General features: G+C 42.0%; 1 protein-coding gene across 3 annotated transcripts; it reads left to right on the plus strand.

Annotated features, from left to right (window-relative positions):
• The first annotated feature begins 441 nt into the window (after positions 1–441).
• LOC137881800 (serine/threonine-protein kinase WNK1-like) lies at positions 442–27,863 on the plus strand. Of its 3 annotated transcripts, XM_068723924.1 has the most exons (29): positions 442–514; positions 614–684; positions 2,490–3,745; positions 10,492–10,664; positions 10,769–10,989; positions 12,626–12,783; positions 13,988–14,076; positions 14,170–14,389; positions 14,567–14,668; positions 14,848–15,220; positions 15,349–15,506; positions 16,517–16,594; positions 16,972–17,007; positions 17,483–17,611; positions 19,463–19,539; positions 19,616–19,778; positions 19,866–19,982; positions 20,257–20,370; positions 20,464–20,512; positions 20,609–20,746; positions 21,222–22,201; positions 22,300–22,374; positions 22,480–22,590; positions 22,701–23,022; positions 23,254–23,428; positions 23,544–23,737; positions 23,889–24,065; positions 24,152–24,381; positions 24,632–27,863. In XM_068723924.1, the coding sequence occupies exons 3-29, from the start codon at positions 2,957–2,959 to the stop codon at positions 25,001–25,003; spliced, it is 5,820 nt and encodes a 1,939-aa protein (XP_068580025.1). In that variant the 5' UTR covers positions 442–514; positions 614–684; positions 2,490–2,956; the 3' UTR covers positions 25,004–27,863. The 3 variants fall into 3 exon arrangements, with proteins under 3 accessions (XP_068580025.1, XP_068580027.1, XP_068580026.1); XM_068723925.1 differs by lacking the exons at positions 442–514; positions 614–684 and adding an exon at positions 1,406–1,471; XM_068723926.1 differs by lacking the exon at positions 16,972–17,007 and having other exon boundaries at positions 474–684.
• Positions 27,864–27,950: the final 87 nt, after the last annotated feature.

A 27,950-nucleotide genomic window follows, 5' to 3' on the forward strand; every position in this document is an offset into this window, starting at 1 on the left:
TAATGTTCTGTCTGATTGTTTTTTCCCCACAAAAATCAATAAACACATTTTAAGGGTTTTTATATTCAAAATAACAAGTAACAATTAAAATTAACAATGTTGAAAATTAAACATATTTTGTCAGATATTTTGGGGTGAGTAGTTTGATTCCAATTGATATCTTAAATGAACACATCCCAAAAGAATTTAAATTAATTCATATTAAATAATTGTGAATATGCTTAATATCATGAAATGTAGAATCAGTGTTTTCTTAAACGATCTATAAATGACTTGAGGTTTGATTTCACATAACTCTTGAATTTAAGTATACATAGCTCTTGATTTTAAGTATACATAGCTCTTGATTTTAAGTATACATAGCTCCATCGTCATAAGGAAGTCAGATACAGAAGTGATACCATGAAGGTGCTTCAGAGTGTGTATTATGGTTATGAGGTCATTAGTCAGTGGCGCAGGCGCTTTCGGAAAAACCCGTTTCTTCGTCAATATGTAGCAACTGCGCCGCTTGAAAGTGAGCACACAAATCTCAACTTTTACATTCACTAAAGAGTAATTTATCTGCCTGACATTTAAGGATAGTGTACATGTGTTCTCCTTTATATGTATGAAGGTGGATTAACGTTGTGAGGACGGTTTCATCGCCGATGACCATCAGTTGCGTGTTGTGGATCCGATATTGAGGTAGGTCGCTGCCGGCATAGCTAGCTCGTGAAGGGCTAACAGCAATGTTGCTAACTGTTAGCACAGCCAGACAAGCCAACGGACATCAGTGAGCACAACGTTATAAAAAAGGGCACAAATGTCACATAGAAGGTGTACCACACGGCTTCAAATAGTCGTCGTGAACCAGCTAATAACAGTATAATTTATAAAGTGCCTTATAACAACAAACGAAGCGCTGGCGTTATTAACGCGTCAGATAACACTAAATTGAATGGAGACAACCAGGAGGTGAGTCTAGCTTGTTAGGCCATCAGCAAGGCCAGCTAGCTAACGTTAGCTAGGCTGAGTAGCTAACCCTAGCTAGCTAGCTGGGTAGCAGTGTGGCGCTATTTGTCAAAGCCTAGATAGATTTCCAACCAGCGTCACACATATCCGGTGTGCTAGCACGGCTCGTAATGTACTCGGGGGGGGCGGGGGGGACTAGGCCTGTATACGGTAAAGTTGTAAATATAGAGTAAACGCTAGTTTTAATTGCTAACAGTTACAGAGAACTTGCGTTTAAATAAGTGTAACGTTGAGCTTAATAGCTAACAACGGGGCGGAATACATTTGAGAGAGGCATGACGTGTAAACCGTCCATCGCTGGTTAACATTGGTTAAAGATTAGCTAATGCAGCTAACTAGCTCTGTGTTAGCTAGGCTTGTTAGCGAGCTAACAAAGAGCCGTCGCTCCTCCTCGCTTTGTATGCTCGGTGTTGCCATTTCAAATGGATGTGGTATCACTTTTAAGGCGGTGAAGAAATAGGTACGTACAACGGGGCTTACGTTGAATAATATATTTTTATATAAATCGCGCCGTTGACTCTCTCATTCATGGCAATGTTGTTACTGCTATCATTGATGTTCTGACATTGTGGTTGCCTACCCTGGTAATGGCTGCAACCATGGTAGGTTATAGGTGACTAATAAGCATTAAGATAGTCATTGCATGCCTGCAATTGACAAAAACATAATATAAATATAAAGAAAACAACAAAGCTACATCGCACCGATCTTATGCATCCAGAGTTTAACTTTAGATGTTTGTAGGTGTATATCTCTGTTCATCTTTGACGTTGAGTTTAGATTGGCGATTTTAACAATGTACTTAATATTAGACATTTAGACAATATTCACTAACCTCGTGATTAACTGTATATGTGGTTTCTTGTTGATTGAGAAATAATCAGCTGTGCTTAATTGGTTACTTCTGGTCTTAGACAACTGTGAGGCATTGAGAGGTTAGTGTGTCATTTTAAAGAGCTGTGGAATGCATTTGGAATTTGTGCCACATAACATACTTATAATGTGTTATTTATAATTTAGATAAACACTTAATGTGTACTATAAAAATTGAATGCTATACCAATTGGGCACAGCTGTAATATATATATATATATATATATATATATATATATATATATATATATTAAAATTGCCTGTTAGTACCTGCATTGAAGCCACTGTGAATGCAATCATATTGTCTGTCTCTGGGCAAGACAGCAATTCTTATCAGAGGGGGTTAACCTCAAAGAAAGACTTCTTAGTTCATCAAAAATGAATCTCAAAATGATCAAATGATTGGTGCTGTACTCTGCACTAGATATGGAGTTTCTGTCAGCTGTGCTTCCAATGAAAGCAGTGTTATCTAACTTTATGTATACTGTAAATTCTACTTGTGAACACTTAAGCTTGTCTCTTACAGATCTTGTTGACATTTTACATAATGTTGGTTACTTTTAAAAACATGTCAAGCAGCTTTTTTTCCTTTTTTTGTCTTGCAGTGAAACAGGACTGGAGCACATTCCGAGTGTCTGGCCTTCTTGCCTCCGCCTACAGTAGGAAGATTGGTGCCTTTTGTGGGCTGTGCATGTTTCTTCCTCACCAGTGATTCCTTATGCTTGATAGAAGCTGCACCCTGTGTCTTACAGGATGGATGGTGTGGACTTAAAGAGACTTGTGTATCAACATCGGCACTCTGTGTTCTGCTCTGGTGTTCTCTCCTTTACCATTTACAAGAGAACACCTCCCATCCTGCACCTCCAATCTCTCCACTATATATATATAAAGACCGTCTTTGATTAATAGAAAAAGACAGCTGGAGATAGAAGTTGTAAGACTTTCTATCTTTCTTTTTTTTTTTAAAGCACAGATCGATACTGCTAATATAAGCCTATATGGCGGACATGGAAGTCTCCTTATTTTAATTTTTCAGTTAGTGTACCCCCTTACGCTTAGTGTGGGTGGTGGGATGTCGGAAAAGCCCGACGACAAAATGGTGAAGTTCCTGGCTCCCCCTCAGAAGAGCGGAAATGGCCCCAGTTCTGGTTCAGATTCAATGGTCAGTGAGTGCCGGCCGACAGAAGTGAGACGTCGGCATCACACCATGGAGCGTGATCGATGTAATCCTGAACACAGATTCTTGCGCCGCAGTGTCATCAGTGATTCTAATGCTACAGCATTGGCCCTCCCTTTACCCAGCAAGATCCCCATCCCTGCACCGCAACGGGTTCAGCAACGAGAAGCTGTCCCCCAGCGGCAACTGGCTGCTCCTGCTGCTCGTTTGCCGCGGGCTGAACCAAGTTTAGCTCAAAATCAAGAGTCTGCTCATAGTGGAGGAGGAGGAGAACAAGGAAAAGAAATAGCCAAGGTGGATGTTGTGCCTTCAGAGCAGGAGCCTGCCATTGTAAAAGATACCTGTGATGGAGAGGTGATCGCAACCCTCTCCGCACCAGGCTTAGGAACAGAGTTGCCAATTCGAACAGAACCTGAAAGCACTACTGAAGTGAAAGCGCATCATGAAGAAGAGGGGGAGGAAGAAGATAAGGACTCTGCCAAGGCACGAGCAGAGGCAGAGCAGCGAGAAGCTGAGAAAAAAGTGCAGGACGATATTGAAGAGGCTGAGACCAAAGCAGTGGGAACATCACCAGATGGGCGTTTCCTGAAGTTTGATATAGAACTTGGACGTGGCTCCTTCAAGACTGTCTACAAAGGCTTGGACACCGAGACCACAGTCGAGGTGGCTTGGTGTGAGCTGCAGGTATGAAATTGGAATAACCATTATTCTTATTACTTACTTTAAAAACTGCTATTGCTATCAGTTTGAATGTTCTTTAATTTAATCACCCGTAGTGTTATATTCCAAGTGCAAGTGTCTTCATCCCTATTGTTTAGACTGTTTGTTTTTGTCTGGCTTATGCATGGTGTGGTAGAGCCAAAGTAATTTCCTTTCAAACTGTTACCTGAGTTACAGCCTCTGTCATTTCTTTTCTGAAAGACATGGCTAGCATTTCCCTTTTGGTTGCTTTGCATTGCATTTGTCAGCAAAACATACCAAAAAACTTCCCCTTTCCCCATTTAGCTTCTTTTTTGGTGCAGCTCAGTTCATACTGGTTGGCTTGACCCCACTTAAGACTGAATGTCTCAAGTAAAAAAAGCTTTGTGTCACCTTAAGACATTGGCAAATTACCAGAACTTATCAAAGCTTGTACAATTAATGTTTTAATAATATGGCTAAGTAATACCCAAAGCAGGAAATTACCTTGGACTAGATTCAGGGTATGACTTTGTTTCATTGCACCTCTAGTGTGCAAAGTTGGTAAGAAGTAATCTCCATATTATTTTTACATTGGAGAGGACATTATATACAATTTAATTTTATTCAAAGTATTCTAACACATTTTAAAGATGTGGCATATCTAAACTGTCATCAGTTAAAAAATGAAAAACATGACCAGGTTTTTATCTTGTCTTCAATATTTCTGTGAGCCTTAATATAGTTGAGTTAATTATTGAACCCATTTGATTTTTAGTATATCTAAATACAGTGTTCCTGTACAAAAGAAATCATCATTTTGCTTTTAATCTGCTGACCAGCAGTTAGTTATTTCCCTACAAATGCTTGAGAAGAAATGGTAGCTTGACTGTGTGTCCAGTTAAGGCAGCAACATTTGACCTCATTCACCACATGAATGTTTGCTTTTGCCGTCACGTTTTCACCCCGTCATGAGAGGCCTCACACGGAAGCACATACGACCATAGCGATACATGCACACTGGTTTCAGAACAATGTGAAGATTACAGACACTCTCCCCTCCCCCCCTCACACAGACCGAATCAGGCGCATGCTCAGTGCGTTCCTGCTCTGGATGCTTGTGTGAATGTAAAATGGGTCACATTCCTGACAGAGGAATCTCCTGTGTGAATTGCAGCAGGCTGGCCTGCCAAGGCCTGCTTCTAAACTATCCACCCACTGCCCTTTTAACTTCCTCACATTGTTCCAAATATATATATTTATTTTTAAAAAAAATAATTATATATATATAATACAAATGTGAGATTAACGCTGCACCTTAATGCTATTGACTGTTTAGTGTTGGGGGGCCATAACTAATGATAAATGAACCTCACAGGTTAACAGAGCCAGGTTACTGAAGAGATTATTGATTGTGTGTTGATTGATAGATTGAAAGAACATTGGCAGACTAATTGGTTTGTTATGAGACAAGAAAAGATTCTTGGGTTCTGCTGTGACTTTCTGTGAAACCAAAATTTACCCGTCTTGATTGTGTGATTTTTTTTTTTTTATTTTTTTTTATTTTTCCCCATATTGCCGAGGTGTAACAGCCTCTTTTTTGAGGCTCACCTGAACTTGGTGTAGGATCTATTTGGTCCGATCCAGTGCAAAGAGGGGATTTATAGAAATGTTCTACAGTTGATTGAGAAACGGCTTTGTTTTATGCATGTGGTCAGTTCTGAAATATGAACATGTAACCTGATACTCTCATTCCCTTTGGTTCTTCTGTCAACTCGAGTTTTCAGTCCTAGAAACTATTCAGCTACACATCAGAAGCTGAAATCCCCTCTCACATGGTTGTTAAAGCTGTCCCATGATCACTCAAGTGTTAGTGTTACATTCCCCCGTGTATCCCATGGGTATATTTAGTGGAAAGTAATGTGAAAAATACAATATTTTCTGTAGTTTTAACTATTCATTATCTTTTCAAACATTGATTTAATTAGAGCCATTCCCTCTTTGGAGATTTTGACAGTAATGGAAGTATATTGACACTTTGGTTTCATGAAAAATGCAATCATCTTCCTAAAAAGCAAATTCCATCAGAACAAATTTTAAGATTGCACTGTTCAAGAAATGATTATGGGCTCATCTAGTTAATGGGCTTATTTTGTTTTCTCTTGATGCCAGAATCAGTGATGCAGAAAGTAATCATTCTGACCCCTCATTAGTTCACTGTGATTTTGGTGTCAGCTGGAAGCAACAGCAGAACCATTGCCTGTATGGTAATGCGACACGTCTGACATTTTTCATTCATGAAATCCTTTAATATCCCCTAAATATGTTGCTGTAATTGGTATGGTGGTCATGGCCGGTACCGAATTTCATATCAGGTTCTTCAGTAGTGAGAGATATTTCTCTCTGGACCAGAGTATTGGACTAATTGACCAACCAATCAACTTTGCCTCACCTCACGCCATGCCTTAATCATGACTAGAAGCTTAAGAATGTAAAGTTTAAATATAATAGCCCTGGTTTATTCAGGCTGGAAAGCCATCTGTCCACAATTGTCAAAGAATTTTGAGGCATCCACCCTTTTACCCCTCCCATTTGTTTCGGATCTCACGTTGCAGGCGTGTCTGAACAATAAGTAGGTCACCACAGAGAGGAAGTCGAGGGAAAGAAAAGAAATATATTTAGGAGCCTCCTTTTTCTTGCTCACTCATCCATTTTCAAAACATGTCATCTCCCATTCGCTGCCTCCCCACCTCCTTCCTCTCCAGTAGTGGCTGAAGCCAAACATTGAAAGATGTGAAATAAAACCCCATTCATCCTGTAGAACCTGCGGGAGCATCCGCTGGGAGTGACATGCTATATTTTTGGACCCTCTCTTTCTTTTGCTGTATTTGTAGTGGAAGGCTAGCTTTCTTTTCTATCACACTCAGATGAGATGAATAGGTATACTGGCAGATTGTGAAATGCTTGTATGCATCACATTGCCATCTGCTGACAGTTTGACTGACAGTCACAGTAATCTTTGACCTCATTACCATGTGTCACAATGTCACGGGAACACTAAAAACGTCTTAAAGACATACTGCATTTAGTGCAATGACTAAGTCACATTTAGTTTGTAACTGTTTAGCATTAGCTTCTTGGCTTTCAAGCCCATCAGCTGTTACCCAGATCTCAACCAACGATATCTGGAAGGCTTCATCTAGCCCTCAGTGTCACCCTCAGAGCAGGGACCTGACAGAGCCAGCCTTTGGCATGATCACAGGCTTTTTTCACAGTCTATTTTTAGGACTGTTGATTTATTTATGATGCCTAGAAGCTTTTTATTTTAGTTCTGCTTTGGCGATACTGTAGTTACCTGGCATTAGATGTGATTCCCATTGGGTTATGGAGTTGTTAAGATAGGGTTAGGGCTTTGCAATCTAGGTGGAAATTATTATCACAATTCTAATAGTATTCTTTTCATAGTGTTATAACATGACATGGTCAATGCATGCAAAATCACAAAAAAGCAGTTTTCAGTGCAATGAACTGTGGTCCACTTATCTACATTGCTTCATAGAAAATACGGAACACAAGTTAAAATTAAGACATTCAGAAAGTTAACTGACGTTAACTTTCTCAAAAGAATGTGAAGAAGTAACATTTTTGTCATTTTTTCGAATACGTCAATGTAGTGTCTTTGCACTGCAGAGACAACAAGATCCAGCCTGTACTTTATTGTAATACCACTTGTTCCTTGAAAGGCAATAGTGAGTCACTAAAGTGCCTGTCTGAACAGAACCAAGAAGTCGTGGGCTTGTCAAATATATATATTCACGGTCTGTGTGCAATTTGATAGTTTGTTTATTGGATTAAATCGAAAGTGACAAATAATAGAAAACGATTTGCGTCCTCACTTTGGCCTTTCCTCTGCCGCAAGGCTGCTTCACCGGGAGTAGAGCTCAGCTCTGGGAGAGGAATCCCCAGTTAAGCGTTGTTTAGACGTTGTACTGTGGCGTGAGCCTCCACAGTTGACACGCAAGCTTCATGCACGCACAAAGGCGTTAATGCTCAATGCGCTGTTCGTTGCAGTATTCTCCGAAACGCTGGAGGGCGCACAAACAAAATTTACTTCAAAGAAGCGAGAAGTCAACGATTGTTACTGGCAAAACACTATGAACTCCTCAATACTATGGAGGAATTTCAATTAACATATTCATGGTCTACTTAATTGCTTAGTTGAATTGGTATTATTAAATGCTTTATAATAAAACAAAGGTTGAATATCCTATAAACAATTTAAATTGGCCGGCGAAATATATACTCTTTAAACCCTCCTGTTTCTAAAGCATTTAAAAAATGAATTTGCCTTTTTTGTAAAAATCCTAAAACATGCTAATATAGATTTCATCAGTGAATTATTTGCTTCAGTCATGTCTGAAAAGCTCAGTAAACAAACTATCAAAGCTTGCACCGTGCAGCTCCCGGCTCATGTAAAGGTTGGCTACATGTTACACATTGCTCCTTTTTAAGATCTAAAACAATTTTGTTTTTGAAATCCTGATACTGTATATATTTCCATGAAATAATTTTATATAAACATTTGCTCTATTTTGTCTTTCCCAAGCACGCTTTCGCTTGCTTCATCGTGTTCAGAGACTCCAGAAGGGCAGGTCTTTCACAGCTGACGGTTACGATGTTGCAGGCAGTGGTGGCAACGCAGCTATTTAGTGAGCTGACTCATACCTGCTCTCTGATGCTGCTGTGATTCAACTGCAGCTGCTGTTCTGAGTGCCAGCCAGTTCAGGTTTCCTGATTCATAGACATTTAAAGCCTCTCCCTCAAAATGGTATGTCGATTAGGATAATACTGTTGACTGAGACTAGAGAAAATATGGATGCAGAATCTGTGAAAGCACCTAAAATGTGTTGATGGTAGTGCTTTAAGGCCTGGCCTGGTGTGAGGTTTTCATACCACCTTGGTGAGTTTCCCAAGCTAGATTATGGAATATGCAAGGCACACTAACCTCAGCTGATAGGGAGAGACACCTGTCAGTAAAGCAAATGTGTCCAAAAGATCATTTTTGCCTTTTTATTTTTGGTACCAGAGACTACCGCGCGCTGTTCCTCGTGACATTACCAGCAGGACATGGCACAGGCCAAAGAACTCTTTCAAGTGACAGTCAATGAGAGTGGGATGTGTGTCTTATGATTAGATTGTAAATTCCTGCAAGGTTTATACAGGCCCTTTATCAAGGCCCGCCTCAGCTCCACCGATGATCCACCTCTTTGCCCATTTTTAGAATTAAGCTGTGTTGTCACTGCCAAGATGCCCCACCAGGTTCACCTGCTTTGAGAATCACAACCACTCTTCAGAAACCTATGGGTGATGTCACAGAGTCGACGTCCATGTTTTGAACAGTTCATGATTTGGACTTGTACATTTGTCTTAAATGAGCCATCAATGGGGCAGTTTGCCTCCAGTGGAATTGCTGCCATTAATACTGTGGAGTATTTGTGGAGGTTGGGTTGGTTGCTGCTGACCCTCGGCTAGGAACACTGAGGTTGTGAAAGCTGCTGTGGATGTATTGCATGGCACATGAACCACTGCACCAACAGATACATACTCCATTGCTCACCTTCTGTTTACTGACATTGCTCCCTGATTCATTGTCCTCCCTTGTTTGTAATTGTTAACATATGTTTCCCTTTAACTTCTCATTTTGTCTGCCCTATGTTGCCCCCAGACATTGAAAACATCCAACCTCCAAAATACTCTTCACAAAGGAGGAGCAATTTAATTTATGTTTTTTTGTGACGTCAGTCCCTTGAAGTTTTTATCTCTTGCTGACACACAAAGTCAAGTCTTCGCTCTCCACTCACAAATGTGCTGAATTTACTGGACAGCCTGGCCTGTGGCCATGTCCTGGGGGGTTTAAAGGGAGGGGGTCTTTGGTTGCAGGGTTTCACTGAGCTTGTCTAACATGCATGGGCTTGCTGCTCTATAATCATGCTGTAAAATGTAGGTCATACCAGGAATTGCTCATTAAACTTGGGAAGGGCGGATGTACACATTCCTGATTTTTTATTTTTAACACATAATGTATATATTGTCTTCTGGTTATTGTGATCAATTATTTATTTTTCCACAAACCTACTTAACCCTAGTGCAGAGTGTGGTGAGTGTAGCTTGTGTTGAATTGTAAAAAGGTTTAACAAGGAAAGATTTGGTTTCTTTGAAATCATAGTCTGCTCTGATTCTCTAATTCTCTGTCATGCTGTGGCTATTTTATAGTTTGGGTTTTCTTGGTATCTGGGACAAAGCTAGACAAATTTAATTTGGTTCACAGTAGTTTGCCAGAGACAACATGGCCACAGCCTTATGCCCCAACTGTATGACTTACTTCATACATTACTTCTGCCAGAGTATGTATGAAGGAGATGCAAATTACATCACCTTTCAGTTAAACTTTGAATGGCATTTTACTCCTTTTGAATCTTTTCGTTTTCCCATTTCAAACCTGGAATATCAAGTTGACTGTAGACTTAAAATGGTTTTCTTATGGATAGGCAAAATCAGATGCTAACTGGAATCGGGTTAGAAATACATCTTTACTTGCCATTTGTATTGACGGTGCCAGATAGTTGCACATTGCTGTTTTTGTCATTAATACATTGTTAAAAATAGTCATCAATCAATTAATGTGTATTCCTAATAGTGCTGTCCTCTGGGATGTGTGAAATCTTGAAGTATTTCCTTTTTGTCTCCTGCAGGATCGTAAGCTGTCAAAAACAGAGCGGCAGCGCTTCAAGGAGGAAGCGGGGATGTTAAAGGGACTACAGCATCCCAACATTGTCCGCTTTTACGACTCCTGGGAAGGACCCTCCAAAGGCAGGAAGTGCATTGTTCTGGTCACTGAACTCATGACTTCTGGCACACTCAAAACGTGAGTCTCAAACGAGCCAGAACTAACAAACACATTAATACCGAACTCATACATACACCATTATTTCTGTGTTCATGTGAAAATTATGATCTATTCTCTTGTAGATATCTGAAAAGGTTCAAGGTGATGAAAATTAAAGTGCTGCGAAGCTGGTGTAGACAGATCCTCAAAGGGCTCCACTTCCTTCATACTCGGGCTCCCCCCATCATCCACAGGGACCTTAAGTGCGACAATATTTTCATCACAGGCCCAACAGGATCCGTCAAGATCGGAGACTTGGGACTGGCCACACTCAAGCGAGCGTCGTTTGCAAAGAGTGTTATAGGTACGACTCCGAAGTCATTTCTACCTTCTGGTCCCTCCTGCTGTGGGGCTGTACCTTTTCTAAGGTCGTACAATGTGTGTTTTGAAAATGATGGTGTTTAAAGAGGGTATCTTCCTTTTGGCTTGTTTTTCTGACGATGTGGTTCAAAAACAGACCACAGCGTTTCAGCTGTCTCTCAAACCACAGGAGGCCAAATCCTGTGGTGATCTTAGGCAGATAACCACAAGGCTTTCTCTCTTTACACTCGCACAGTGACTCCACCAAGTTTGGTCATTGTACAGAATAGTTCTGTTCTATGTTTCTCGAAAAAACAAAAGAGAGGTTTTTTTCCAGGCACCTACTGAATGTAAGTAGCGCCTAACATTTCTCCTATTGTTAAATATTAATATCTTTATTATAATAGTTTTCATGCCTTCTTGCAGGCTGACCTGGCCATTGCTTAAGGTATGGCCTTTGCTTCTGTCTTAGACTGGTCTTTGTTCTGTGGTTTGGAAATATGTGGTCTGTTTGCCAGTTATATCTATAATATTTAACATCTCTTTCTATGGGTTTGCCTCAACAGGTTTTTTTTTTTTTTTTTTCTTTTTCTAGTGTTTGTCTCTTACTGTCTTTTAAAATATTGCAGGGCCGCAGAATCTTTTTGATCCATCTTTGTGTCCAGGAAGCTCTGCCCACTTTCTCTCTGTCAGCCCTTTGCCTTTGTTTTTTGTTTGTTTATTTATTTATTTATTTTTTTCTTTTACTTTCACATTCTTGGGTATGTTTTTAAAATGTAGGCTCTAGCCTCAGCTGTGCCCCATTCTGCTGTTTGGAATGAATAGGGTACTGCTGGTCATTGAGTAAGTATGAACTTTAATGGGCCTGGTAAGTGTGACAGTGTGCTGTAACACACATCAATATCAAAAACAATTACATTCAAATAACCAGTTTTTCTGTGTAAGACCTGAGATTAAATGTAAAATGATCAACTAATAGAACAAGGCTGATGTGCAAAGACACACTGCTGAGCACAGGAACTAGCTATGGGATCTGCTTCTCTCAGCCTTGACCATAACGATTTCCTCCTGCAGTTTAAGAAGAAATGGTAAGTCAGACTTCGAAAGGTGAGTGTTCTATAAAAGACAATGTGGTTGTACGGTAAGGTCTTGACAAAAGTTATTTCCATAGCTAGTCCTATTTCTCTTGCAGATATCATTGACATCCCTTTTGAAAAATTCCACTATTCTGGACTGGTTAACCCTCCTTTGGCAATTGCAAATAACATTCATTTGGCTAACAAGTGTGTTGTGCACATTGGCTCCCTCAGTCACTTCCTTACATCCCAACGTGAAGGTCTTACACAGACAAACGCGTGCTTTCTTCTCTGCATTCTAACTGAGCCCAGCCTCTCCCTCCTTTTTTGTTTTCTGTCTCTTTTTTACTTTCCTCCCCCTTTTTTCTTTTTTTTTTTTCTTCTCTCTTCCAACTTTCACCTCACAGGTTCTACTCTGGGAGACGTCAACAGGCTGGTCACTCCTCTCGTCCTCCTCTTCCTCAACCCCTCACGGGTTAGAGGAGCAGAGGGGCAATGGGTTGTGAGAAGCCCACTCAATCAGTAAGGGAGTTCCAGAGTTCTGAATAGTTGTTTTGATTTAAGGTACCCCTGAGTTCATGGCGCCTGAGATGTATGAGGAGAAGTACGACGAGTCAGTGGATGTGTATGCCTTTGGAATGTGCATGCTGGAGATGGCCACCTCAGAGTACCCTTACTCAGAGTGCCAGAACGCTGCACAGATCTACCGCAGAGTTACCAGCGTAAGTCTTTTTTTCCAACACTCCATGTCACCCCTCTGCCTTGCCTTCACCTCTTGCTATGTGCCAAGAAGGCTAGTGTCCCATTCTGGAATGATATTATATTCCTGCTGACACCTCTTTATCAAGCGTACATTACTTTTCTGTCTTCTACTGTTGTATTTCACCTCCTGAGTTCATTGCATTCCTGTATCGCCCAGATTGTTTCATATTGAGTTGTTGGTAGAACCCATAAACTTAGAAAACCTCCTAGAGAAACATGTTATTTAACAAGCCCCTTTGCTTGCACTCATACTTTTCTCATACTCATACGTTTCCTATGTCTTTCCTTCTGAATTATTATTATATTTACCTGGACCTGAGTCGTGGATGATTGATAAAGCTAAACAAGCCCTGTTCAGCTATTTTACTAACGGTTAATGGTTCAGTCTTCTGATGACAGAAAGACAATAACTGTCATAGGAAAAAAAAATAAGCAAAATAAAAGTCACTGATATAATGCATGCTTTCGCAATTGTAAGAGTTTCATAGATAAAGAGGTTAAACCTGTTCCCAGTGTTTACGAAATAGGCTTTGAAAGCGATACCCTTAGTTTATCATCTACTGAAAAGTGCAAATATTGAAGTTATTGCCACATGACTTAACAGAGGAATTTTCTACTGCCAAGTTATAAGCCACACATGGCTCATACTGCAGAGCATCAAACACAATTGACTCAGTTGAGAAACAAAGTGCTATTGTGGTGTTGAGGCTACATTCAGGTAGTGTCATTCTGTCATTCAGCTCAGCTGTTCAGCCAGTCCTCCATTTCCCTGTGGCACCATGCGGTTTCCTGTTGTTGTTCTTTTAATTTATCAACTCTCATCAGCTGTCCTCACCTGACTTATGCCTTATGACTTATTTTCCCGTCACCTGACATTATGCAATTTTTAAATGCCACCCGGTAGAAAGCATGCCAATCTTTACCCATTATATAACATTAACATACTTTCTTAGAAGCAACCCGGTCCTCTTCATACTGTGGCTTTTGAGATATATTCTCAAAAACAATTGAAAGAGGAAGTTAGTTTAAAGATCCCAGTCATCTGTTATATGATAAATGGTTTTGTGGTACTAATGTAGAGGCTCTGAGCTAAAGAAGAACACAGGGCAATAAGAAAAGGTCGTATGAGAACCATTCTCATTCAGGGTTCTGTGTTTCCTTTAGGGGGTGAAGCCGGGCAGCTTCGACAAGGTGGCCATTCCTGAAGTGAAGGAGATCATCGAGGGATGTATTCGCCAGAACAAGGACGAGAGGTCTCTAACTCAAGAGCACATGTAATGGTTTTAGGGTGGTCTAGGTCTCTCCAGGAGAACGTATATTTGCTCACTACTTGTCTCCCTATTTAGGTACTCGATCAAGGACCTTCTGAACCATGCCTTCTTCCAGGAGGACACAGGGGTGCGTGTGGAGTTGGCAGAAGAAGACGATGGAGAGATGGAGGCTATTAAGCTGTGGCTGCGAATTGAGGATGTCAAGAAACTCAAGGGGAAGTACAAAGACAACGAAGCTATTGAGTTTTCTTTTGACCTCAACAAAGATGTCCCAGAGGACGTGGCTCAGGAAATGGTGAATTTAACTTTTTATAGTTGAATCGGTCTTTTAAAAGTGCAACACCTCATTAAAACTGACACTGTAAAAACTACATGACATATTAAAAAAAACAAAAAAACATTTTAAAGGGTTTTCATTGCAGTCTTTGAAAAGTACATTTATTGAATTGTATGCCATGTCTTTGTGCTTTAGGTTGAGTCTGGTTATGTGTGCGAAGGAGACCACAAGACCATTGCAAAGGCAATAAAGGACAGAGTGTCTTTAATCAGTCGCAAGAGAGCACAGCGGCAGCAGGTGGGTCCATGCTCACCATAGTGTATCTGTTATTTATCTTTATTATTTGCTTAAGTGCTTTGCGTGAATTCTTATCTTAGTCATGATAGTGTGGCACAGGGTGTATGTACCTGTACTGTGACGTTTAGTCAGTGCTCTCTTGAGGGATTTTAATACATTTGCTGCTGACTGTCTTGAAGGTCCGAGAAAATCAGGAGAAGAGAAGGCTAGAAGAAGAACAGCAGAGTCAGTTACCTCCAGCACAGCAACCAGGCCAACAGCCAATCACGGAGGTGCCTCAGTCTCAGCCGGTGGCACAGCCTGCTCCTTATGTCCCTCCACAACCAAGCCAACACAGCACGCATATGTCTACCCAACCTGCATCTCAGCAGAGCCTTCAGAGCTCTCTCTATAACGTTCCTCAATCAACCCAACTGGCGAGCATGGCACAAGGCATTCCTTTTATCCCTCAGCCAACTGGGCAAGTCCCAGGCCAGGGTCAGAGTGTGGCCACCACCCAGCCAGAGTCAGAGGAGCCTGAGATTGACCAACAACTACAGCACTCTGGAGGAGGTGTGTGTCAAAGATGATTGTTAGCCAAACACACCTACAGCACTCTGAATGATAATGAAATGATTTGATTTTTGAAGATGAGCTTTTGAGTATTTACATAAATTAAACTTCTTGTCCACTTGATATAGCCACTCACATGGGAGACAAACTACCAGGTTCCACCATCCGTCCTGAGGTCCAGCCTCCTCCGTCTGGAATACCCTACAGCTCCCCTCCCAGTCAGCACCTTCAGCCCCAGGGTTCACTCCCACAGACACAAAATGACCAAATGCAGCAGCTGTCAGTGGTGAGTCAAGTGGAAAATAGGACATATGTGCATATATAGTCTTATGTGACTTTTGGTCTGTGCACCTCATCAACTGAATATATAATCAGATCCAGTTTTTAAACGTACTGACTACATTTCCTTTGATTTACATGTGCCCTTTCACCTATTGGTCTTTGAATGTGATCATCTACCGTAAATTCCGGACTATAGAGCGCACCTATATATAGGCCGCACCTGCTAATTTTTAAAAGAAAAAATAAATTGTACATAAATAAGCCGCACTTGTCTATAAGCCGCAGGTGTCCCCGTTGAAACATGAGATATTAATGCGGTAAGATGTTACAGGAAAGATTTTTTTAAACTTTTAAATAAATGCCGGTAACATCCACAACTACATACATACCGCAAATGCTTTTTTTTCAGAACAGTGCTTTTAACAGTACTAAAGTTGTCTTCTTCAGTATCGGAATAGAACAGCCTGAAGGTATGTAATTACTTCGTCACACATTTTCTCGGCGAAAATACAGGAAGCTTTTGTCGTCTTTTTGCAGCGAGTCAGTTCTTCATGCTGCCGTCTCCAGCGTCTCACCATCGATTCATTGATGCCGAGCGTACGTGCAGCAGCTCTATTTCCTTCTTTGACAGCCAGACGGATCGCTTTTAACTTGAAAGCCGCATCATATGCATTTCTTCGTGTCTTTTCCATGATGAGGGTGCGTGCACGAAGCGCAAAATGGGTGATCTGAAGAATTAAGTGTGAGTGAGTTTGCCGAAACAGTTTCATTGGTCCACTGTGACCTGTTCGGTAATTTCATTGGTCTGATATGACGAGGTTAAATGTGTTGGCGGCGGGAAGCTAGTTAGCCTGTGAAAATCCATCAATTAGCCGCATCGTTGTAAAAGCCGCAGTCTCAAAGCGTGTGAAAAAAAGTAGCGGCTTATATACCGGAATTTACAGTGAGTGTTTACTTTCTTCTTTGCCTCATTTTCACCACAAGCTGTTTTCTTTTTATGGTGCTTATTTTCAGCCCCAGGTGCAAGGTGTCCAGCCTCAAGTTGTTCCTGTTGCACCCAGCAGCCAGTCTGTTCCAGTGGCACCGGCACAGGTATATGCTGCACTGCATGTCCTTATGTCTTCAAAGAGTAACTTCACAGCTGGGTAAACCGTGGTTCAAAGTTTCAGATCTGTTGCACATAACAACAAACCTAATAGTGTCAGGTTGTACTGAACACACCCTAAGTACACTTCAGTATCACTGCAACAAATGTGAACTTCAACCACTCTAGGTCAGCAAAAACACCATTTTTTTCAGAGGTAGTTAAGGTAACATGAAACTTGTATTAATTGCGTCAGCTGGCTGCTTTGAAGGCAGCACAGTTTTGTGAATCCCGAGTTTTCCAGTATCGTTATATTTTCCTTAGTTTTCTGTTTTCATTCTCAAGTTTCCTCCTCTTACCCTCTGTTATGTTTTGTTTCTTTTAGTACGGAGTTTACTACCAACCAACGCTTCCCCCTCAGGTAGATCAAATGTCCCATTTTCCTTTTAGCACTTGTAAATACACCCACAGTCTTTCTGTGAAACAAAATAAACATATTGTAGACATCTTCACAGATGTTTGATAAGTTTGGACTTGATCATAGTACACGGAAAAATTATTTAGTTCCAGACCAAAATATTACATCAAATAGTTTTCAAAAACTTGCAGTGTGGAATGACATGCATATTACATGTCTCTAATACACTGTAGAGGCGTTCACTGATGTAAAACTTGACATCCCACACGTGTCATGTCAAATAGATAGTTATATTATTATTATACAGTTATGCAGCTATGTTGTGCATCTGGGTTTGGAATAGAGCCAAAGTAAAACGTCATAAGGTTTTCAGGAAGTCACCAAGATGCTACTATGACTATGTGTCATCTTTTATATTATATATTATAATTTTATTCTTGTTTTTGCCACTCCCTCTTTACCTCTTCTATTCTCACAGAATCCCACTCAGCAAGCGATGATACCCTCATCCTCACAGTCGTCTCCCCCCCAACAGCAGCCTCAGCCAGAGAGCAGCACCACTCTTCAGAGCTCCGCTCTCCCACAGCAGACTGGAGCTCAGCTACAGGTGAGACACACACACACACACACACACACACACACACACACACACACACACACACACACACACACACCTCCCCCTGCTCGTACTAACCTACACATTTATTTGATCTTCACCATACTAAAGTATGCATTTCATGCTTTCTATTTTTATGTTTGTGTTTATACTAAATGTTCTTTTTCTCTTCTCTGGACACACATCTGTCATCATTACCATGGCTGTCTCTTCTTTTCTTCCACTCTTTCTTTCTGCATGCTGCTCATTCCTGCATGATTCTTAGTCTTGGGCCAATGATCCAAGTCCTCCTATCCTGTCTCCTCCACTCAACGCAGAGCACCTATACTTCCTCTATCAGGCCTCATGCCTCTCTGCTCTGCAGGTACTCTACAGAGCACAACACTTGTATTGATTGGTGTTTGTGGGTCAGGTGTCGAGCATTTGGTTCTCCTTACACAGTTCCTGTTCTTTAAAGTGTGTTTAGGCACACATTTTACATATTTTGTAATGGATTTATGATGAATAATATAAACACATAATGATTTGTGTAAAATGTTTTATAGCATATCATAAGGAGGGCAGTTTTTAGGAAGTGCCCAGAGTGCTTTTTTCAGCCACATTTACCTGACCACGGACCAAAATATCTACTAAAATATGAGAACAGTGATTGTTTTTGCAACTTTTACCATATGCGACCATTTCATATATTTTTGTTGTTATAAAAGAGCTATCTTCACACTTAGATCTATACAGTGTTACATTTTATTTGAGCTTTTAGTTCATCAGAGCATACATATCCTTCTGTTCTAAAAACAGTTTACGGCTTTACTCTGAGCTTAAATCCTCCATGAAAATACTACCCTCAATAGATCTGTGTGTATGTAATAATAAGAAGGAAGTAATAGTTAAGTAAGAAATAAGACATTTTATCACAGACACGAAAGTCACAGTATTGTAACAACCCACAAGGCTGGAACTGGAAATAATAAAACAGCAGTTCCCTGTATGAATGGAACTAATATCCAAATAAGCACAGCAGAGATAAATGACCACATTCTGAAGGAAATGAAAACTCCATTACACAGCAATGTTTACACTCTGCCTGTGAGCGGAATAACAGCTTCACTTGTTTTACCCAGATATCAGGTTCACCAGGTTAAACAGCGCCATCTGGTGGATGGTCTGATTTATATAATTTCTTTACTGTAAATAGTTGGTCAACTAACAAATAAAATAGAGTGAATGAAAGGGAATGACACAGTTGATCAGTTTACTCTGCAAGTCCTAAATAGAGATGCATCAACGCAATTTTCTTGGCCGAAATTATTTTTATTTATTTTGAATGTTTTTGTCATCTATAGTGGTTATTTGCATACAACTAATAATTCAATTAATTATGAAATAATTTAGTGATTATTTATTTAAACACTTTAGTAGTTAGAATTCTACATTCTGAGCAGCTTAGGAAGTGAAACAGGTTCCCTCTTTAATATCTATTAACATTGCTGTGAAACATCTCCTTTCATCAGCTTTATTCATTCACGTATCTCGCTAGAACCTCTGTTAACATTTGCTGTTAAGCTCCAAGCTGTTCACTGTGATTACTCTAAGTGAGTTGTTTGAAATGTTTTTAAGGTTGTTCCTGCACAGCTTATCATGGGCAACCACAAATGTTGTTTGTGTGGCTTTACTGTCTGCTATGACTGACCTGTAGGTTGATGGTTGGTGACCGGCGACCAGTTAATGCATCTCTAGTGTTATACCATTTCAAAAGAGTAATGTACAAACAATGAGACTTTCCATTTTGAGATTTGCTTTAGACATTGAGTGCTTGCTTTCTGAAAGTTGTCTGTGTTTTAGGCCCCTGTGAGTGTCCCTCAGGCAGCACCAGCGGAGCCGCCAGGTTCGTCTGTGCTGGTGCCACCATCTGTAGAAAGGTAAGAAGAAAGTTATTTTTAAAAAGCAGCACACAGTGTGTCAGATCTCTCTCTCATCGGTCCATTTCTCCTTCAGCTGCCTGTCGGATGCAGCTTCAGGTCTTAGTGACGGCAATGATGGAGGCTCTACGTCAGGAGGTCGTCATGAGGGCCGCTCAATGAAACGTCACCAGAGGAGATCTGTACGCAGCCGCTCCCGCCACGAGAAGACCGCGAAGGCCAAGCTCAATGTTCTCAGTGTATGTATCGAAGCGATGACTTCATTCATGATCTGTCTTAAAGCCCTTTGTCACGGAACCGTTTTAACATGAACGGATGTCCTGCAGATCTCTAATGTGGGAGACAGAGTCGCAGAATGTCAGCTGGAAACGCACAACAGGAAGATGGTGACATTCAAATTTGATCTCGATGGTGATAATCCAGAGGAAATTGCACAGATCATGGTAATAGAGCTTCTGTAGCTTCTGCCTCCAAACATGTTAAGTGTCTAATGGTTGTTTGTTACAAAGAGCTCATACAATGTTGCTAAAAAGTTTGGGATCACCCGTTATATTGATGTCTTTCCTCTTTCCTTTAATAATGACTATTTTAACAGTGACAATGGTGTGTAATTCAGACACCACATTTGTTATTTACATTTGAAAGAGTTTTGGCCTCAAAAGAAGAAGAGTTTCTTGATTTAAACTCGTGTTTCACTTCTTTTGCTTCCTGTTTTAGGTTGAGAGTGAATTCATCTTGGAAAGTGAACGGGAGTCCTTCATCGAGCAGGTCCGTGAAGTCATAGAAATGGCTGATGAGAAAGGAGAGGGCATGAAGGAAGGCTTTCCTCAGGTATTTATTTACCACACATCTGCTCATTAGCCAAATACCCATCATGAACCTGACGACGTTACCACATACTTTTGTATGTTCGTCTCTTTGCAGATGAGTGATCACCAACAACAGCCTGTGCTGTCTGTTCCCATGCTGCCAGGTGAACAAACTTTACAGTGCGCCAGTCCACTTATTGATTTTTATGAAGTCCAACTCCTGTCTCACATCATTACCTTTCTTCTGCTTTTTCTCTCAGGCATTTCCCCCAGCACTACAGCACAGGTGGTGCATTCAGCAGGACGGAGGTTCATAGTCAGCCCAGTGCCAGAGTCTCGTCTTAAAGACCAGTTCTTTGGCGGTTCTTCTGCTAATACCTCCTTTGGAGATGAGCCAGGTGAAAGAAAAATGTGTTTTATTCCCAGTGGAATTAAACTGTTTCCACTGTTTGGTTTCTCAAAGTAATACATTTGACACTACATAAAAATAAGCTTTAAAGGTGCAATGTGTAAGATATGGCCAGAATTTTTGTTAAATCCATTAAAAAAGGAACTAACATTGTCCACAGAATTTGAAGAATGTACCGTTGTGACTATGTACTGTTGCAGAGATATCAACTAACTAGCCCAGCCTGTATTTTCTTCTAACACCGCTTTATGTGTAATGACCCAATCACCTGAAGTTGGATCTGGGAAGAAAATATTTTCCAAAACAAGACAAAAAATAAAGTGTGATGAAAAATGACAACTGTCAAGGTGTTTGATGGTCATTTAGTATTCTAAAACTGTTATTGTGTCTCATATTCTTTGATGATGCTCAAAATAATCCTATTTAGATTGTAAAATTACTTCCTTTTCTTTACGTTTTTCTAGGTCCTTCTATGCCACTGGGCCTTTCTTTGTCTGCTCCATCTGAGACTCTCCAGCAGGCTTTCAGTAAAATGAAGCAGGCGCGTGTAGAGAGATGCAACACCATTGATCTCCCTGCGACTGAGCAAGAACCAGGCCCTGTCTTGGCCATGGAGGCTGGACTCGGCCCAAACTCCAACAATATGTTGGCTCCTCCAGAAGCCGTAGCTTCCACTGCTAGCATTACTTTTCCTAGTGTCACATCTACTGCAGCATCCTCACCACCTCCCTCAACTGGGAGGGTTTCCCCTCCACCTACATCTACTCAGTCCCAAACTCCTGCTCCTGTCACCAGTGATCCCAGTCCCCCTCCTCAGTTATCCCATGAAACAGCCCCCTCACAGCTTTCACCAGCTGCCATCATCCCACCCACAGCTTCCAGCATTTCTTCCCCATCAGTGCAGACCTCCGTCCCTGCAGTACCTGGGCCTCAGCTGAGCAGTAGTTCTGTCTCTGTCTCTTCTGTTGTTAGTGTTCCGTCCAGTAGCACTGGCACTAGCGCTGTCCCTGCTTCAGAGCAGCAGCCTGTGAATTCGTCCATCCATCCACCGCAGCCTCCACAGGCTCAGCCTGTCCCGACTTCTGCTCAGACCCCTCTTCCCACCTCGTTACCCAGTCAGAGCCAGGTCCAGCCACAGCCAGTGGAGTCCGAGGGGGCGGAGCTCCCGAACAAGACTGCTGGCAGAGATGATATTCAGGCTCTAGATAAGAAGCTACGGTCCCTCTTTAAAGATCAGAGCTCTACCTCTGCATCAGTGGATCAGAACACGGGCACTTCTTCTCCTCCCGCTGGAACTTCTTCTCCTCCACCCGGAGCTGCGCTGGTGCCCCCATCTAACCTTCCCCTCACTACCGGGGTGCAGGCTGTCCTGGGCCCCACAACCACCCCAGGACAGGGTCTTACCCCAGCAGGACAGACGCCTCCAACTAAGCCCAGGGCACAGGTTAGTGACAACTGCAGCATGCAAGAAAAAAATCCCCAAATGCTGTTAATTGCTATAATCATATTTTGACTTGACTTCCTTCTTTGTTATATTTTTAGACTTTACCTACTGGTTTTGATCAAGCTGCTACACCTCCCTCTGAGCTTGTGCCCCCGTTTCCTGGACCAAATCAGGTGATACTCCCTGCTCTACTACTTTTTTCGGGTTTTAACGAATAGTGTAGATATACATATGCACAACTGTGGATTGTTCCTAATACTGTTTGTGTGACTCCACAGTCACAGCAACCCCTGGGTAATTTGGACGCCCAGCTGAGGAGAGCTCTGAGCCCAGAGACGGTTCAGGGAGTCCAGCCTCCAGTAGCGGGTTTCACTCTGGGACGTTTCCAAGTAAGTTTCAAGTCACAGCTTAAAATGTATCTGGTTAATTCAGTCTAGAACAGCTAAATCTCTTACACTTTGTTCTTAGTTCATTAAAATGTTCTTCCTCTCTTTTCCAGGTGTCTGTTGCTACTGATGGTGTGTCCAGCAGTGTTCCAGGTCCCTCGAGCATCGTTTCCTCTTCTTCCCTCACACCGTCTTCTACTTCTTCTTCCTCCTCCTCTTCTTCCTCCTCCCCCTCAAGTCCAGAGAATACCCTCCACCGTTCATCGTCTCTGTCCAAAGGAGTTTGTGAGACTGACACTGTAAATGGAGCCTCCTCTCTCTCTGCTGGTCCAGCTTGTCAGCCGACCACTATCGGGCGTTTCCAAGTGTCCACGAGCACCAACGCCACATCTGGGCCAACCACTGGCTCTAAAGTGGGCCGCTTCTCCGTCACAGGCATGTACCAGGTTCAAAGTTCAGCAAATTAAACTAGCTTTGATACATTTGACTAATAACGTGCTACACTGAGTACCATACAAAACTGATGCTTCACACTTGCCCAACAGTTTTTTTCACTGCCATCTCTGTTTAGGGTACAGATTACAGATGTTTAGTGTTCATTTTTAAATCACAAGGTCCCAAGGTAAACTTGTATCTCTAACACCTCATGTGTATAATTTCCCTCAGTGACCCCAGCTTCAGCAGCAGGCTCCAGTCCAATACATGGCTCCAGTATGCAGAATGGGCCCTCATCCTCGTCTGATCCCCATAATGCGCACACCCATTTCAGTAGTGACAATGACGACGACTCTGAGACCGAGAACGAGGCTTTGCAGAAAGAAATTAGCCGTCTTAGAGAAAAGTATGCCACATGTTCACAATCCTACTTCACACTACCTTCATTTCCTCTTATGAGTCTTACTTCACAGCTATATGGAAATATTGTGACACGACTGTATGTCTCATCACGCTCACAGACATATGATGGAGATCCAGACATTGCAGACTCGTCAGAAAGATGAGATAGAGTCCCTGTTCACGCGGATGGGAAAACCTCCTCCTTCTACTGTCTTCTCCCCTGCTGTGGCAATGGCCGGAGGTCGACGAAGGCTAAAAAGCAAAAGCCACAAATCTGCTCGCGGTAGTGGACAACCCAGTCCCAAACACTCGGGTAAGGACGGTGAATTGGCTTGTTTTGGCTCTCAAGTTAAAATGAATACTCTCTTTGATGTCAGTGCTGCAATCATTTGCTGAAGTAGTTAAAGTTATATGTTCCGAGGTAAATCTTTACACGCCATTATGTCTTGTGCTCATATGCTTAGGATCCCCAGCCTCCGCTCAGAGTCTTCATGGTTTAGAGTCTCCTCCAAAGCAAAGTTCACCCTCATCAACAGAGGCCTCAGAAACAGCATGTGAGGCATCACAAGCCATAAACAGGTCATCCATAAAGCAGCTTAGATCCTCTCCATCCATGCCCAGCCTCAGTAGTTGCTCCACAGGTATGTGCCAGCACTTCATTTTGTCACAGTGAATCTGTATATTCATTCCTTGAATTTGTTTTCTCACCTCCATTCTTGTTTACCAGGATCGAGTGGGACCAGCTCCGCAAACGGTTCGGGCCACTGCCAGAACCACTCTACTTCTTTGACCCAGGCAACTGGACCCACTCCTCCTCCCTCCCACACACAGAAGGGCAAGGGCACCTTCACCGATGACCTGCACCAGCTGGTGGATAACTGGGCCAGGGACGCCATCAGCTTCTCCCAGTGCAAGAGAGGACCTAAAACTGGAGCACCAGCGCCGCTGGGACATGATGTAGGCATTCAGTGCTTTCTTTAAAAACTCTCATTATCTTTGCGAGGAGATAGGTTGTGTGTCTGCAGCTCTGTCCGTCTACCAATCTACATAATATTTTGAGTGGTCATGAATGGCTGCATGCTCAAGGACCCCTCGAGGTTGTAGTGATTCACACTTTCTCAAAATGTACAGTTGTGAGATCCCCCACAATAGTTTTGCAAAATCCTGCATATTCAGTAGTAACACCTACTTTTCCCCACTGTTACAGGTTATCCCTCCAGCCAACATGGGCCGTAAATTCTCAGCACCAGGCTTCCTCTGCCCAACACTTCCCACGTCTTCTAGCACCGCATCCACCACGTCGACTCATCTCCCCAACCCAGCCAATCCCTCTGTCCCTTTGGGGCCCCGTAAAGGCTCTCTGGGCCCGGTTGCACAGGGGTTTGGATATTCCTCGGCCCCATACAGTGCTCCTCAGTGGGCAGGCCCCACAGGCACATGCCAGGTCAGCATGCTCAACCCCGCACAGCCAATAACGCAGTACCAGCCGCCTACAACAGCCTCAGGCTACCACATGGGAACCACACCAGCCACCCAGAGTTCAGTCAGCCCCGGAGGGTCCAACCTGAAGCCCACGTAGCCCAGTTGTAGCCCTAGTCCACGCTTAGACGGAGGACCAAACAGGGCAGACAGTTGTTGAACGAGAACCACTAGCTCTCTTTGCAGTTGGCTGGTAAACTGGCTGGATATTGTGCTTTATTTTTATTTCAACTTTTATTATGTTTTTTTTTTTCCTGTAATAGAGTTGACCTGTGTGGTTCACGTCCTCTCAGGCAGAATGAAATCTGTCCGGCAATTGGAGGTAGAGTGCAATACACATCCACAGCACAAGAGTCTCACATTTAGCCGGCCATTGGCTGTGGAATCAAGCTGTGACGAGTCGGTCGGTCGTGTCTGGTGATGTAATGACCCGAAGGCTTAACCAACAGCAGCCAAAGATGTCTTTTGAGAGCAGACGTTGCAATGTCGTCATTCCTTTGAAGAGGAGAGGGTAGGAGGGGTTCACATCCTTACTAGTCCTGACTTTAAGCCCTGCTGGGACCGAAGACTATTGAACTAATACACCACGCGCACACGCACGTGTGAGTGTGTGTGTGTGTATGTGTGTGCGCGTGCACACGCACTTGAAAAAACATGAACCTGGTTAAGTGACTTGGGATGGTGGTAAAGTAATCTCAGAGTGAGGGGGGGGAGTGAACAGAAAGTGGTAAATAAGAGAGGGACAGTTCGTTTGTCTTCGACGGATTAGCAAAGTGTGACTGGTTGAGTTGGGAGAAGAAAGACATAGTAAGTTAGGCAGGCGTGTAAAGGATAGGTGTGCAGTACGAATACATCCCAACCGCTACCTATCAAGTCAAATGCAATAATGGCAAAGAGTAGATAAACTGTCCCTTGTACCTGTGGCCTTAATCCCCAAACACATTTAAACATTGACTTTGTACATAGATATTTCTTCACGGGGTTATGATTCCATGTTTTGCATATTTATGTCCCTGTGAGTCTGGTGACATTGTGATTTGAGTTGTCCATCCATACAGATTTATTATACAGATTTATTCTTCACTTGTGATATGTAAACCAGTGGATCTGCCACATACAAAAGCATTGTCCTGGTGTTGACCACCATTCACAGTGTGATGTTTAAGAGGTGATGCTGCTGTGACTCACATTCTGATTCAGGATGGGTTTTTTCTTTTCTTTTTCATTTGTTTTTTTCCTCGCAACAATGAAATAAGAAACCCAAATTAACACATGAAATAACTTATTCAAAATCTGCTTATATGATAGAACATTGACTCTGGTTTATTGCAATAGTATTTATGGAAGGTTTCAGTCCCAGTTGTTTACACAGATGTGCACAGTACACGGATGAACAGGTTGTTAGTGAAGTCATGAAGTCACGTTCAATATCTCCGCTCATGACATCTAGCCGTCACCTCTCAAATCACTAGTGTTTGGGGTTCTTTCTTTCTGTGGTCTGTTTTTGTATGCGTATATTTAATAAAACAAATGTTCTTTATGGACCTGTATTCAGCCATCAGATTTTGATGTTGTTTCACTGTAATTATTATTAAGGGTTGTTAAACAACATGTAGTTAAAGGAATATAAAAAGTGCAATTGCAGGGTTGTTGATGGTATCCTGCTCACCACACGGGAGTAATCCTGTGGTTTATTAAGCTCTTCTCTCTGACTGCCCCCCCCCCTTCTATTTTATTGTATATATGTTAATGTGAGGTAGATGCTTTCACGTAATGCTCAGTCACTAGAGTATGCTTGTGGTGACCCACTCTACATGCACTCTAACCTGTAAACATGAGGAACACTTTAGTGCCTTGCATCCTCACTAATGACAAGTTCCAGATCCATCTAGTCCTGTAGCTGTGACTGTACTTCAGAAAATCAGTGAACTAAACCTGAACCAGACGTAGACACACGATAGGCGGCTGCATAACTGTTGCACGGCCGGCTCAGCGTATGAAACATTAGAGACGACACCACGCAGAACAAAGAGCACACGTTTCTGTTCTCTCTACAGTTCGATGGTTGTGTAATCAGCAGTGTTTTTTTATTTGGTTTCTGTGGATTTATCATTAAGCAGTTTGGTTATTATGAATCCTCCTGCTTTTCTTGGCAAGTCCCGCCCTGCGTAGCATTGCTTGGATTGGCCAGACGTCCATGCTCACTGAGTTACTGGTAATTCAGAAAAGGCTCTCCAGATCCTAACTATTTAGGTCAAAGCCTCAAGCAGCTACGCAGGGTGGTCTTTCCAAAGGAATGCAGTGAGACTCATAATTAGGCTTCATAAACGCGCTTGTTCAGGCAGCGAGTGGGCTGTATAAAGGTTTAAACGTCGTCATGCTGGCTCATCTTTAGTTTCACCACCTCGTATGAGTGCCATGCTGTCATTGTGACTCTTTCGCCTGCTCGTAGATTGGATGAATAGTTAAAAGTTCTCTAGAGAAAAAATAAGTTACTGCAATGCAGAATATGCAATGTTTAAAGGGACTGAGGGGTAATTGAAACATTTGCATGCTGATGAGGGTTGTTACCGACTTCAATGTTTTTGATATTAGAAATCTTTAATTTATTTTTATTCTTTTCCTTCCTGAGAGTGATCACTTGTCATTCACCAATATCACAACTTCAATATCAAACTATCAGCATATGATTTCTGCATGCCGGCTTCACAGGTGTTTAATCTTACGAATGACAACCAACTCACAACTGGCTACTGTACAGCACAAGGTCACCATCTCTTTAGGGTCCATATGCTACTCGGCTCATCAGTACTGATCACAGACCTCTATTGACGCGCAGTAGTATCGGTCGAGCTCTTATTTCTGATCCCTCCTTACTGACCTGTGATTCAGTGTCTGTTTTGTGTATGTTTTTCACATTGTACAAAATGTAAAAACAAATAAAAATATCAATTAAAGCACTTGTCATGCTTACTGGAATAATCTTTTTAAATTATAATAAACCATTTCTAGTTTGTCTCTAATGCTGGTCTGGGATGTTTTTTGTC

Source organism: Cebidichthys violaceus, unplaced genomic scaffold (assembly GCF_023349555.1).
Source record: "Cebidichthys violaceus isolate CVI_PGR_0920_01 unplaced genomic scaffold, fCebVio1.0.p SCAF_3, whole genome shotgun sequence".
Lineage (NCBI taxonomy): Eukaryota > Metazoa > Chordata > Actinopteri > Perciformes > Stichaeidae > Cebidichthys > Cebidichthys violaceus.